We start from the raw sequence: 14314 nt of genomic DNA, 5'->3' as shown, positions 1-14314 counted from the left end.
GCACCTAGACTGAGCATTTACGATAAGAACCCGAGCGCACGCAGCTGATCCATCGTCATGGGCTTGGAGAAGTCCATCGCACCTCCACCGCCTCCGCCATCTCCACTTGCGCCTGCCGCGCCCTGCGGCTGCTGTTGTTGCGGCTGAGCGGTTGGATTGAACGCACCAAACATCTGCCCCTGTCCCTGTCCCTGTTGCTGCTGCTGTTGTTGCATCGGCATCTGTCCAAACATCTGCGGCATGGCCTGTCCGAACGATTGCTGCTGCGGCTGTCCCTGCTGTTGCTGGGCATTCTGACCACCGATGCCCAACAGCTGGGCCAACGCAGCGAGGTTCGGCTGACCCATCGGAGCGCTCATGTTGTTCCCGCCAAAATCCGGCTGCTGCTGACCAAAGTTGGCCATGTTGAAGTTCGCCAGGTTGCCGAGGTTGCCCAGGCTCGACATATCGACTCCTGCCGCCGGCGGTGGTTGCGCTTGAGGCTGGGAGGTGTTGCCGTTGTTCACCGCGAGCGAGCCGAGGTTCATCCCTGCTCCCAACCCTGTATTGAGACTGGCGACAGGCACGTTACCCGCAGCATTGAGCGCGCTCAGGTTGAACGGCATGGACGAACCCAGCCCCATGCCCGTACTCTGCTGTGCGTTCGGCTGAGCCGTAGCTGGTGCAGCCTGCGTCTGACTCGCCTCTTGCAACGCGCTCCCACTCGCACTTGCGCCCCTCGATCTCCCACTCTCCTCCGTCTTCCCCGGCTGCTGTTGCGGCTGTGCCCCATTCTGCACGCTCAACAACCGACTGAACGGAATCGAGTCCTTCAACACCACCCCAATCAGCTTCACCCCACCGCCCGCCACCGTCCCCTTCCTCTCCGCACTGCTCGTCGCCTGATTCGTCGCAAAAAGCACCAGCCCGGCCCCTGCGTTCCCACCATGTCGCACAAACGCACAGCTCTTCTTGGCATCCAAACTGCTCGCCAGGCTCGCGTACATCTGTTTGTTCTTCTCGGCCGTAGCCGGGGTCAGCACCGGCCCGCCTTCCGACGAGGACGAAGCGTCTTGGGTGGAGAAGAGGATGTACGGTGCATTCTGGGATTGGGCGTATGCCTGGAGGTTGCGCGGGTTCAGCTGGGTGATGGCGGTGATCTGGAGCTTGTCCGGCCAAGGCAGGAGGAGACGGTCGAGCGCAGCGGTGTTCGAGGTGGCGGAGACCAGCGTGGCTACGTCGCGCTTCTGTTTTGTTGTCGGGTCGGAGATGACGGACCAGGTGAGGGCACCGCGCCAGAAAGGTTTCGGGCGCGTTGGCGATGATGGTGCTGCAGTGGTGGTGTTGTCGACAGATGGAGTTGGGTCGGGTTTGGGAGCCGACTGCAAGGGTAGAGCAGGCGGTTGACTACCCGTCAGACTCCCACTCCGACCCGGCCTCGCAGCACCGCCACTCGGCCCACCGAGATTGACCCCCATCTCGCGCGCCTCCTTATCAATGTTGATCAGACTCTGCAAGCTCACGTTGAAGTTGGGCGCCGTCTCCGCACCGCTGACAATGCGCTGCACGAGCAACTTCAACGCCTGCTGCTGCGTCATCAGCTGCGCTTTCAGCTGTTCGAGGTACGCCTTGTTCATCCCCGGCGCCTTGGCAGGTTCACCCGCCGCCTCGGCTTTGGCCACCATCGAGTAGGCAGCCGCCCAGTTCTTGATCATGGTCTCCTGTTGCGACCGCAGGAAGAGGATCTTGGTGCTGACGTTGGGATCGAGTTTGATGTTGCGTGGCAACTCGGGTGGTGGTGCGGTGGAAGACGACGCAGCAGCAGCGGTGGTGGGAGGTTGAGCTTGCGAGATGCTGCCCGATTTGGATCGCTTCGTGGGGGTCGAAGCAGCTTCGATGTCTTCCTCTCTCGCTCTCTTGGTCGAGCCGCTTGCCGGCGATGCAGCACCCGCAATGACCGCCTTGGGATGGTTCCCTGGCGTAAGACCGCTCGAGACAATGTTGGCCTCGTGAAAGATCTTTGCTCGCACGGTCTCCGGCAGCAGCGCAGCGAGATCTTCGTTGGCGAGCTTGTTGGGTTCCGCCACGTTCTTGTGCAGCCCGACAATGGCGGTCAGCGCCTCTCTCGAGGTTGACGTAGCTGCATTGCTCGGATCCGGCTTCATCGCACAGCTCGTGATGGACGTACCAAGTCGAGCGAGCTTGCTGCCCACCGTGGAAGCGGTCACCCGATCGTTAGCCGCATCGAGGTTGAGAAATGGCGGCGACGAGAGGTCGAGGGTCACATCGGATGAGTCGAGGGAGACGTGCAGCAGATGTCTTGCCAGCACAGGTGGCTTCTTCGGCGCCAGAGTGTTGTGCACGCCATTCCCGCTGGGTTGGAGCAGCTCGAGCGCCGCGACGAACGCTTCGAGGACGTGTGCGGTCGGCTTGACGGTCGTCTTTCCATCGATCAGAGCGAAGGTCGAAGAGGAAGCCTCGGCATCGCCAGGTGAGCCCTCGGAGTCAGGACCGAGCCACGACTCGGGCGTCAGCATGTTGGACGCAATGAGCTTGGACCCCGGTTGGAGCTTCGTGCGGCTCAGCGTCGATGCCGGTCTCAGCAGCGACTTGTCGGCGGTAGGACGGTATACGACACAGCCGATGGTGAGGCGCGAGCCGGAATAGACGGTGTTGAGCTTTTTGGATATCGACTCGACGAGCGGTACGACAGTGGAGCGCCACCTGCGGCGGATGGTGGGGTGGTCGAGCAGCACAAGCACGAGCTGCGTTTCAGGGAGGGCCTGGAGGGAGGAGAGGCCGATGGAGGAGCCACGCGGTGTGGTGTTGGAGAGCATGGCGAGCGGCGATGGGGTGGTAAGACCCATGCCCGCTGTCGAGCTGCCTGCCGGTGTTGGCGTTGACATGGTGTGTGGTCGGCTGGAGTGACGGAGCAAAGCCGGTGATATCCGGGCTGAAAGCAGATCAGGGGAGCATGGTCGGCGTAGATGGCATCGCAGCGTGTTTGATGTGCGCTCGCAGTTGGCCCGAATCGCAAGGTGAAAGCACTGCACTGGCGGTTATGGTGAAAGAGGTGAACGGTGTGAAGCTTTCAAGTTTCAAAGCATGATCCGTGGACCTGTGCTCGCTTCCGACTCCCGCTCTCAATTCACAGTGACTCTGCTGCGTCGATTTTTAGCAGGCCAAGACCCTTGCGAGGCACTCATATCTTGGCTCTCACAATGCAATAGTACCACGAACTCTGCGCAACCTCAATGAAGTTCTCAGCTGACTTGTACGGCGAGCGACACGCTTGCATCACACTTTCGCATGATATCTTTGAACGGGTCGTCTTCTCTATACGCACGCCCTTTGAGCAGTCTATGCGCGCTCCTCCTCGCTCAGCGTGCGCAACACCCTACACGGGCTGCCGGCAGCAACGGACCAATCCGGGATGCTCTTGGTCACCACGCTGCCCGCCCCGATCGTGCACCCCACGCCAATGGTCACACCCGCCATGATGATGCTCCCACCTCCGACCCAGGTATCTCTTCCGATGCTCACCGGTAGACTTCTCTCCAGACCCTCCTTTCGTTCCTTGACGCTAACCGAGTGGGTTCCGCAATAGATGCTGACGTTGGGACCGAACAGCACACCGTCGCCGAGCCTCACTTCTGAGCAATCCAGGATCGTCGTGTTGTAATTCGCATAGAAAGCGCCTTCCAGCTTGATGTTGGATCCATAGTCGACCCAGAGCGGGGGTTCGAATTCGACCTTTGCCAATGACTCTTGGGACGTCTCGAGCAGCTCCGAGAGCAACCGTTTGCGGTCCTCTGACATGACGGTCTGGCCCTGGTTGAATGCTGCGGTTGCGTCGTCGAGCGCAGAGGTGGGCTGCGTCGCGTTGTAGAGGGTTTGAAGACGTCGTGCTTTGACTCGACCCCGAATGAGATGCTCCGTGTTGGCTAGGTAAGGGAGGCCAACGAGCATCTTGGATTCTTCGGTCATGGACGAGATCTGCGAGCCATACTGCGCGTCGATGGAGGCAAAGAGCTTGGACGTGCCCGACATGGTGAGGATGAAGCGGGGGTGGGTGTGTATGATCCGAGGGTGGGGACGGAAGAGCGATGATTACAGGGTCTCTTTATCGAGAAGAAGGAAGGAAGGAAGGAACGATTGACAGGACACCAAGAAGAAGTTGCACCGAGTACACGTGGAGCCGGCGACGCTCCGTTGCTCAACAGCTGTGGCTTGAACGATCCGATGCCAAGACTTCGAGTCAGGATGGATGATCCTGCACCTCCGACGCTTCCGCGGGATGATCTCCCCCCGCACAGACGATTGCTGCCACTGAGCGTGGGGGAAAGCAACCTAGGCGCCCGAAGCGCTGCAGATTCGGCTCAATTTCCACGTCACGAGCACCGAGATATCACCGAACTCGGACAACCTTCGAGCTTCAGACAACACTTCCAGCTCTCTCGTTCCTGGCGGCGGTGAGCGTTTGCGTAGAGCGGCAAGCGTCGAGCGACCAGAGTCTCGGCCGTGTCTTTTGGACGCGATCCCTTGTAGCTAGACGTCTTCGAAGTAGGTGCAAGGACGTGAGGTGTTGGTCTCGCTTCAGAACTGCAATTACATAATCATTATCAAAGCTGGTGCGCACGAGCTGCCGAGTCAGAGCGCGAAAAGCTCTAAAGCTTGGATCTTCCAACTCTGGCTTTCACCCTCAAACCAACAACAACAGCGCCCAACATGTCGTCGCAAGCCACACTTTCCGCCGGCGAGCGCTTCTCGCTCATCACACGCGACCTCGATGAGGTCCTTGGAGCGGACATCATCAAGGGCATCCTCGAGAAGGACGAGCGACCGCTCTCGGCCTACTGGGGCACTGCCCCTACCGGTCGACCTCACGTAGGCTACCTCGTCCCGCTCACCAAGATCGCCGACTTCCTCCGCGCCGGTGTCGAAGTCAAGATTCTTCTCGCAGACATCCACGCCTTCCTCGACAACCTCAAGGCGCCCATCGAGCTCGTTCGTCATCGAGTCAACTACTACCGTCATGTCCTTACTGCAGTGTTCAAGTCGATCGGCGTGCCCACCGACCGCCTCGTCTTTGTCGTCGGCAGCTCCTACCAGCTCACCGAAGCGTACAACATGGATAACTACCGACTCTGCGCGAGCGTCACCGAGCACGACGCCAAGAAGGCCGGCGCCGAGGTGGTCAAGCAGGTTTCGTCTCCGTTGCTCTCCGGTCTGCTCTACCCCGGACTGCAGGCGTTGGACGAACAGTACCTCGGCGTCGACATGCAGTTCGGCGGTGTCGACCAACGAAAGATTTTCACGTTTGCAGAACAGTACCTGCCCAAACTGGGTTACACCAAGCGGGCACATCTGATGAATGCCATGGTTCCAGGCTTGAAGGGCAGCAAGATGTCCAGCTCGGACAACTCCTCCAAAATCGACTTCCTCGATACACCCAAGGAAGTCTCGAAGAAGATTGCCGACGCAGTGTGCGCACCTGGCGAGGTGGAGGGCAACGGAGTGTTGGGTTTCGTCCGCGCGGTACTGTTCCCCATCGCCCGATTGCGGGTTGAGAGCGAGGCAATGGGCACCCCCGTCTCAACCGACCAAGGGGCATCCAAATCTTTCGTAGGCGAAGACGCGCCACGGGGTACCATGTTCAGCATCGTCCGTCCCGACAAATACGGTGGTTCTCTGCACTACTCTTCCTACCCCGAGTTGGAATCCGCTTACGCAGCAGGGGACATTCACCCCGCCGACCTGAAGAAAGCCGTCGCCGAAGCCATCACCCTCCTGCTCGAACCCGTCCAGCACCTGTTCGAGACAGACCCAGAGTTCAAAAAAGCTAAAGAGGACGCCTACCCCGAAGACACACCCGTGGTCAAGAAGAAGAAGGAGAAGAAGATCAACCCGCGCTTTGCGCACCTGTACACCAAGGAGGAAGGTGGAACCGCCGAGAGCGAGGAGGAGGCGTTGAGGAATCAGAAGGAGGAGGAGGAGAAGAAGGCTAACCTCAAAGCGCAGAAGAAGGACAAGGTGACGTTGCCTGCGGACAAGGAGGAGGCCAAGAAGGAGCCAAGCGATAAGGAGAACGAGACGTTTGTAGAGGCGACCCGGGTGGGGGTGGAGAATGTGCACCTGGACAAGGCGCAGTAGATATAGCCACCGACCGCTGGACTCGTTGCTGGTCGAGAAGAATGAAGCAATCGATGCATGTTGATGAGACCATTCGTGATGGCTTGTTTGTGATGCGATGAGATGGGATGAACAGCCCATGCGCGCAGTCGCTCGACAAATCTTCTGAAAAGTGGGGGAAAGGGCGCAATTCAGGGTCCACCTGGGTTTGACATGCGCGTTCAACAACTTTCTTCTCAAACGTCCACCACTTCAACCTCGCTCTCCAGGCTGCTGATGCAGTCACGACACTCACCTTCCAACGCTGATCACAAGGCTTGAGTACGCTGCGGCTACAGCAAGGCTCGGATGCGCTCATCCACGTGACGGCTTTGGACATGAAGAGGTGCGTGGGTGTAGCCGCCCGGTCGTCGTGCTGGACGAGCAGCGTGGCGTCGTCGTCGCGCGGTGAAGCTTCGAGGCAACACACCAGTCGATTGATCTGCGCTCTCGGTGCTCCGTCGAGCTCAACTGTCAAGATCGCGGGGCCATCGACATCGACTATACTCGTTTCTACCAATGAGCGCCTTTGGCCGTGCCCACCAAGTGGATCACGGCCGCCAATACGAAGAGCCTTCTCCTCGTACGCCGTCAGCTACGCGGCGCGTTCTTCCTCCAACGACGCCGAAGCTGGTCCCGCCTCCACTCCGCCCTCGAGACGCAACAAGCGCAGCACGACGGTGGCATACGACTCGCTTCCCGCCTCGGTCCTCGGCGACGACGGCCACCCCCTCGTCGCCCTCCCAACCATCACCCCGCCCGCCCCTCGCAGACGTCGCACCAAACCTACATCTCCCCCATCCTCCACCGTCAATTCATCCCCAGTCGAACCGCCCGTCAAGTGGCCCCGGCTAGCCCAATCCGTATTGGACGACATGGCTCTCTACCCCTCGACCATCCTCCTCACCCGCGTCGGCGGTTTCTACGAATCCTACTTCTCCCAAGCTCCCCTTCTCGCTTCGACGCTCGGCATCAAACTCGCCAACCGTCGCTGGGGCGGGCAAGACGTTCCCATGGCCGGGTTTCCCATCTTCCAGCTCGAAAAGTACCTCAAGATCCTCGTGCTCGACAAGGGGTTGCTCGTGGCCATCGCAGAAGAGTTCCGACCCGGCGGCGAGGGCGTGGGCAATGCAGGCGAGATCACGAGGAGGGTGACCAGAGTCGTGTCCAAGGGAACCTTGATCGATGAGAAGTTTGTCGATCCGTTTGTGAACAATTTTATCGTGGCGGTGAGTTGCGAGGGTAGCAAATGGGGGATGGCGTGGTTGGATGTGGGGACGGCCGATTTTGGTACTGCGGTCTGTGATGATGCGAGCGGGGTGCGGGATGAGCTGGCTCGTATCGGGGCGAGGGAAGTGGTCATCGACGCGGGGAGACTCGACGCAGGCATCGTCGACGAGGGCGTCGAGGTGGACGTAGCACCAGAACGGGTGAACTTGGACGTGCGGGAGCTCGTCACAGATCCCAGCGTGTACATCTCGCACTTCCTTCCTCCCGCTCCCACATCATCCGGCCCCACCCCAGAAGGCTCGGCACCAGCCCCCTCACTCGACCCGCTCGAACAACGCACCGTCCACACGCTCCTCGCCTACCTCCGCACGCGCCTACTCGACACTTCGCACCCACTCACCTCGCTCACCCTCACCGCTCCCCGTCCACGCCATCTGGAAACCATGCACATCGACGCGCACACGCTCGCCGCGCTCGAAATCCGCTCCACCGGCACCGACGGCTCCACCCGCGGCGCGCTCTTCTCCGTCCTCCGACGGACCGTCACCAAAGGCGGCACGCGTCTCCTCCAACAATGGCTGTGCAACCCCTCCACCTCGCTGGGCACCATCAACGCGCGGTTGGACCTCGTCGAGCTGCTCCTCGCGCGGCGGGGGTTGCGGGAGGATCTGCGCTCGACGCTGCGCACGGGAGCGGGCGATGTGAGTCGCGTGCTGCAGAAGCTCGTTACGCGCCGAAATGACGAGCAGGATCTGCTCGAGGTGCGAGATGCCATCGGAGCCATGGAACGGGTGAAAGAGCTGATGGTCGCCGAGATGGCGTTTCTTTCCGATGAAAAGAGGACGACGCTGCAAGGTCTAGTGGACAAGTTGCACGATCTTACGGATCTAGCGCAGAGCTTGGGGGAAGCGATCGACGAACGGGTGATTGCGTTGCGATTGGAACGGCAGGAGACGCTGGCGAATGAGGTCGAGGGGTTGGCTGCGGACGGCGAGGCCTCGCGGTCCAAGGTGCGCGGTCTGGGCGAAGCGGGCAAGGCCAAGAGCGGAAACGACGACGAGATGTGGGGGGAGGACTTTGAGCATCTCATCCGACCGGCGGCGTCCAAGATGCTCACCAGCCTGACAAAGTCGCACCAGACGCTGCGACGAAGCGCGCGTCGGCTCGAAGGCGAGTTTCAGCGTGCGTATGGTAGCGACGCCGTCTCGCTACGGTACGTCCTGGGGCAAGGATATGTCGTCCATTCTCGCGGCAAAGCTCTCCCCTCCACGCCCCCGCACGCCGAGTCGGGAGGAGAGGAGTTGCAGGTGCACATCGCCGGCAAGAACCGCTCCACCCACACGTACTACTCCCCGCAATGGACCAGTCTCGGTTCGCGGCTGGACAAGCTTCGCAAAGAGATCACGTCGCTCGAGTCGATTGAGCTCGAGTCCCTCCGTCAGTCGGTCCTCACCTCAGCATCGCAGCTGCGAACCAACGCCAAGCTGCTCGACCAGCTCGATGTGCTTTCGTCCTTCTCGCAGGCAGCGGAGGAGTACTCTCTCACGCGACCCCTCCTGGACGAGTCGTTGGACCTGGACATCCGCGCTGCGCGCCATCTCAGCGTCGAAATGGGACTTCTCGAACGAGGGCGGTTGTTCACGCCCAACACGCTTTCTCTCCATCCCGACGCGCGGATGAATGTCATCACAGGCCCGAACATGGGTGGCAAATCCACCTTTCTCCGCTCCATCGCGCTGGTCACCATCCTGGCCCAGAGTGGGTGTTTTGTCCCCACCGCCCCTGGGAGTCGACTTGGTCTGGTGGATCGCATCTTCACGCGCATCGGTGCCAACGACGACGTCTTTCGCGATCGAAGCACTTTCATGGTGGAAATGTCGGAAGTGGGTGAAATCCTCCATCGCGCCACGCCGCGGTCGTTGGTCATCGCAGACGAGATCGGTCGTGGAACATCCAACCTCACCGGCATCGCTGTAGCCTATGCGACCCTGCGCACGCTCTGGGAGAAAGGATGTAGGACGTTGTTCGCAACGCACTTTCACGAGGTGTGCGACTTGGTCCAGCAGGGCCATTGGGACGGCGTCGAGTTTTGGATGACCGATGTGGTGGGAACCAGAGAGGGGATCGTGTACGAACACGTGCTGCGCAAGGGCGTCAATAGGGAGAGCTACGGATTGGAGGTGGCCAAGCTGGCCAATGTCCCGGAGCAAACGCTCGCCGTGGCAAGGCAGACACTCGACAGGCTGCAGCACAAGGCTGACAGGTCAAACTGAATCCACTCATGAATCACACACACACAATCGATCACACCAAAGAGAGCGAATGTATGTTATTCTATCGCCGTCTACAAAGGCATCTTCATCCGGTACTCCAACCGAATATCCCCTCCTGTCCTCCAGAAGAACCTCTGGCACTGGGCCAACGTCACGTCTACGGGTAAGACCACATCGTTGCACAGAATCTCGATCATCTCGTGCGGCGCCAGTGTTTCTCCTTCGTCCTGAGAAGTGTTGGCCTTGGTCATGCTCAATGCACCGGGTTTTGCGATGGCCTCGACGCTGTTTCGCCGACTGGCGTTGATGCTTACCGCTCGGGACCTGGGTGCTGCCAGTTCGAGCTTCTCCGCGACGTACAGGCAGGCTTTTTTGACGCGCAGACAGCGCGTGGCCGTCAAGCGTGCGTTGCCAGTGGGGAGCTCGGGCATGGGTTGGGGCGTCGTCAGGTCGTACCCACCGAAGCCGTCGGCGCGACTGTCGGCGGGCTTCCACGGCGCCAAGGTGAAGCTGAGCTTGACCGGTTCGCGCGCATTGACGTGGTTGTTCAACAGACAGTCGAGGAGCCACAGCGGCGCGGCGTGTTCAAGCACCTCGGTATCGTCACCCGTACAGCTGACGAGACCACGGTAGACGGCCTCCCACGACCCGGCGTCGGCCGACGACTGCGAAACGATCACCGCTGTATCCGCTGGCAAAGGCAGGCGCGGCATCTCGTCCAGCGACGCAGGCGCAAGTGGCTTGCTGAACAGCTCATCCAGCATCTGACTGTGCGTCAAAACCTTGCGTGTCTCGTCGGTCGGCGTGGCGGCGGCGGCTGCATCGCGTGCTTTATCGAGCGAGTCGATCGGTGCGTCCGTCCTGTCCTTGTTCTTGCCAAAGCGGAACTTGTTCATGAAGCCACTGCCGGTATTGGGGTTGGCGACGTTGCCATTGATCTCGTCGGTGCCATTGGCAGAGGCTTCGCGAATACGGACACCAGGGGTGGGCGGCATTTTATCCGCGCCTTGGGCAGGCATGGTGCCTTTGGCGGAGAAGTAGTCGCCACCACCACCGCTCTGACTGCCTGTCATGGTCGTCGTCGTGGGTAGCGCAGTGCGATCGCCTGAGCCAGGGGCGTTCTTCTGCGCGAGTCCCAGGTAGAGCGCGTTCGATGTGTTCGACGTCAGAGCCGGAGTCTTGGCGGGAGTTGCGAGTCCCATCGTCATTCCCGGTGTGAAGGGCCCGCTTCTCTGAGCGCGCACGATCTTGTCCCATGCGGGCGTCTCTGGTGGCAGCGGTGTGCCGTCGTCGTCCACTTCGACCTGTCGCAGCTTGCTCTCTGCCTCCACAAACCCAGCAAAGAGGTTGCGCAAAAGCCAACGAGCCACCTGCCCACGTTGGTCCTCCTTGAAGTTGCCTGCGTCGACACAATCCGCAAACTCGTCAATGTAGAACTCTGCCTCGAAGCAGCGCGGCTCTTCGATGTGAACCGTCAAAGCACCGCCTCGCGTCTCTGCAGAGCACCACAGTGGTGTGACACCCTGTCCTTCGATCCGCTCCTTGACCACCTCGAGCGTGTCGCCCGGCGTCTGCTCCGGCCGCCATTTGCGCATGAATGTGTATGGAATCAAATTTGACTCGAGCGCTGCTTTTTCTACGTCGGCGCGATCGAATTCGCCGAGGCAAACGCCCCTGATAATGTCCCACAACATCACGGCGCCCGTGCTGTCGATCGTGATCACGTGGCGACGGTCGTTGAGCATCGATGAGCGGATGAGGCCGTGCGAGCCCCGGATGACGGCGTCCGGCCTCAGGCGCAATGGCGTTGCGTCCGGCGCCAGCTCTCGATCTTCGAAAGCCAGGCGAGCTTGGTACGCTCGGTCATCGACGTCGTCTGCGTCTTGCTTAGAGCTGTCCAGACGCATATTGGCCATCTGCTTGGTAGTCGGCGACGCATCCATGTCGGATCCACTGTCCCACGATTTGCCCAAGCCTTCCGGCTCGTACATCTGATCGGTGGGCGCAAAGCGGAGACTGCCAGAGCGCGTGCTGGCTGGGCGATGAGGCGTGTTCATGGCCTGGACCTGCGCCAGCTGAGGATTGATGGCCGGGATGACCGGGGACCGCATTGCTGAGCTCGGTATCATGATACTGGACTGGTCCATCGACATCCTGCTGGCAATGGAACGAAGAGGTGCGCCGCTAAACATGGAATCATCAGCGTTGCTGCGAGGGTCACGCACGCTTACGCTGCCGAGTCCAATTTTGTCGCCGTACGGATCGCTGACGGGGGCTAGACTGACGAGACTGTCGAAGGGAATGCCATGCAACGTGGCGGCGAGCGGAATGTCTGCCGGTGGGAGACCCATGCCGGTCTGCAGTGCTGAGAGCGCTGAGGCGGTCGCAGCGTCCGCACCGTTGATAGCGGACGAGTCCCTTCGCAGCTCTGCCACGGACGGCTCTGCAAATGTGACCGAGGGTTGGTGAGCGTGCTCGGAGTCGGGGAAACGACCCGTGTCGATGCTGTTTCGGTTCAAGCTTGGGCTACCGAAGGAAGTGCGTCGGTAAGGATCCCGCACCCGAGAATGCAGACCGCCGATGGGATAGATGGCTTCCCTCTCTGAGCGACGCGGCACGTCCCTCCATCGGTTGACGCTCGTCTGCCCTGTCGCGGTCCAGAAGTACGTGTCGTCGAGTGCCACAATCTTTTGGATGCCGGACTTGGCATCGCGCCTATGCAAGTCTGGGTGATGATGGTTGGACAGTTCGTGATTCTCGTCCGGCCGGCCATCGTCGAATGTAGGGTCTCGCTCCTGGCAGAGAACGACACATTCGCCCTCGGACACCTCGGCGCATCGCTCCCAATCGACCTTGCACACGTAGCCTTGACGGTCGCCCGAGTAGAAGACGTCCAAAGTGGGATGGTCCGAGAAGAGCGACCACACCGAGTCATCGTGGTGCGTGAAAGTGTGCAAGCATCTCTGTTCGCCCAGTGACCAGAGACGCACAGTGGAATCGGCGGAGCCTGACAAGAGGAAGCGGCCATCTTCGCTGACGAGGACAGTGCGGACGTTGTCGGTGTGTCCGACCAGCTCTGCACATTTCTTGCCGCTGCGAGGATCCCACACCTTGACGTGCTGTTCGGGTGAGCCAGCAGCGATGACGGATCCACTCGGATTGACGCTGAGTGCGTAGACGGACGTCTTCACAGCCTTGTCATCGAGCTCCAACATCGGCGCGGCCCTTGCTTCGCGGATGTCCCACAGCTTGATGCACTTGTCAAAGCCACCGCTAGCTACGTATCCAGAATCGGAGGCATGGGCTAGCGCCTTGACGTAGTCCTTGTGGGTGCCAAGGACGTGCGGACTGAGGCTGTGCTGAGGGTCGTGCGGATTCCACACCTTGACAGTACGATCGGACGAGGCCGAGATGAGGGTCTGGTTCTGGTTGCAGAGGATGATGTCGTTGATCCAGTCCGTGTGCGATTGAACGCACTGCCGGAATCGAGTTGACTTGGCGCGATGAGCCTTGAGTGGATCGGCCTGCCAGTAGGTGAGTGCGTCGATGTCAGTGCCAGCAGGCAAGGCAGAAGTATCGGCAAGCAAGCCGATGGATTCATCTTGGTGATAATCGGCCATGCTGTCGTGAGCCTGGATGCGCTGCGCCGTCCTCTTGCGCATGGGCAGGCCGAGCTCCCACGCACCGACGAGACCATCACGACCACCAGTGTAAAGAATGCCTGCAGGCATAGGCTCGCTTTTGTCAGCAAAGCGACCTGATTCGCTGTCATGATGGGCATCGATGTCGAGATCTGTTCCGTCGTCACTGGAGCTGGCGATGCATGTTGTGGCGTCTATGGCGAGGGAGGAGACGGCTAGAGCGTGTTGCGGATGAGAGGCAGAGGTAGCGTTCGACTGTGTCGATCTACTCGACTCTGATGATGATATGGATGACGACGAGGCTCCATTACCGTTGTAAGGGCGAGATGGTGGGATCAGCAGAGGACCCGTGTTGTAGCGACGATCGGCGCCCAATGGAGGAAGACCAAATGTAGTCGGTGGGGATCGGCAGGGAGGAAGAACGTAGGATATCCTCTTGGTGGTGGGTCTAGCTTCGGCGTCCATGGTTGCGATATCGATGGCCATCGGCGCTGAGCAGACGGGCGGTTCTTACTTTGCCAAATCAGTGGTCCAGCTCGCACACATAAGATGCCGGTCAGGAGACGAGGAAGCACTGCGGATGTTGTCTGAGTGCGTGACCGTCTGATTCGCTTATCAGAGATGCATTTCGGTTGATGAGCTGGTCGACTGAGTGATGCTCTACGTTGTGTGTGCTGACAAGATGGAGCGAATGGTCCGAGCTGCTTCGGATGTCTTCTCCGTAACGCGGACTGAGCGTGTGACTTTTGCGTCAACTGAAGATCGGATGCACCGAGGACACGTCGATGTCCGTATCTATCGTGAGGGAGCGAAAGAGAAGGTGTGAAGGGAGCAGAGGTCAGGAGTCAAGCCAAAGCCGATCGCTGCCGAACCCAAGGTCGAATGTGGAGAGTAGGAAGAGCCGAGAGCTGACTGCGCCGAAGAGTGGATATCGGCGACGGCTGGTCCGAGAGCAGTCAGGGCCCACATCACCGGCCGCCCACTTTGGAATTCTCGCAGAAATCCGAACAGAAGGCTGAG

The 14314-nt window shown here is 60.1% G+C and overlaps 5 protein-coding genes across 5 annotated transcripts; 2 read left to right on the top strand and 3 right to left on the bottom strand.

The window, feature by feature from the left end:
• Positions 1-17: 17 nt before the first annotated feature.
• PSEUBRA_004722 (uncharacterized protein) lies at positions 18-2885 on the bottom strand (the record flags this gene model as incomplete). The annotated part of the gene is made up of 1 exon (XM_016438229.1): positions 18-2885. The coding sequence occupies one exon, from the start codon at positions 2883-2885 to the stop codon at positions 18-20; it is 2868 nt and encodes a 955-aa protein (XP_016290699.1).
• Positions 2886-3339: 454 nt separating this feature from the next.
• Positions 3340-4029, bottom strand: PSEUBRA_004721 (Maltose/galactoside acetyltransferase; the record flags this gene model as incomplete). The annotated part of the gene is made up of 1 exon (XM_016438221.1): positions 3340-4029. One exon carries the CDS (start codon positions 4027-4029, stop codon positions 3340-3342), a length of 690 nt encoding a protein of 229 aa, XP_016290698.1.
• A 678-nt stretch (positions 4030-4707) lies between these two features.
• On the top strand, positions 4708-6132 carry PSEUBRA_004720 (Aminoacyl-tRNA synthetase, class Ic; the record flags this gene model as incomplete). The annotated part of the gene is made up of 1 exon (XM_016438243.1): positions 4708-6132. The coding sequence occupies one exon, from the start codon at positions 4708-4710 to the stop codon at positions 6130-6132; it is 1425 nt and encodes a 474-aa protein (XP_016290697.1).
• A 356-nt stretch (positions 6133-6488) lies between these two features.
• Positions 6489-9653, top strand: PSEUBRA_004719 (DNA mismatch repair protein MutS, connector domain protein; the record flags this gene model as incomplete). Its single annotated transcript, XM_016438241.2, has 1 exon — positions 6489-9653. The coding sequence occupies one exon, from the start codon at positions 6489-6491 to the stop codon at positions 9651-9653; it is 3165 nt and encodes a 1054-aa protein (XP_016290696.2).
• Positions 9654-9724: 71 nt separating this feature from the next.
• PSEUBRA_004718 (Protein of unknown function DUF3337) lies at positions 9725-13759 on the bottom strand (the record flags this gene model as incomplete). The annotated part of the gene is made up of 1 exon (XM_016438225.2): positions 9725-13759. The coding sequence occupies one exon, from the start codon at positions 13757-13759 to the stop codon at positions 9725-9727; it is 4035 nt and encodes a 1344-aa protein (XP_016290695.2).
• Between the last annotated feature and the right edge of the window lie 555 nt (positions 13760-14314).

This window comes from Kalmanozyma brasiliensis, assembly GCF_000497045.1.
Source record: "Kalmanozyma brasiliensis GHG001 unplaced genomic scaffold PSEUBRA_SCAF4, whole genome shotgun sequence".
Taxonomy (NCBI): Eukaryota; Fungi; Basidiomycota; class Ustilaginomycetes; order Ustilaginales; genus Kalmanozyma; species Kalmanozyma brasiliensis.
Note: the sequence above shows the minus strand (reverse complement) of the source record. Positions and strands in the feature narration are given on the sequence as shown.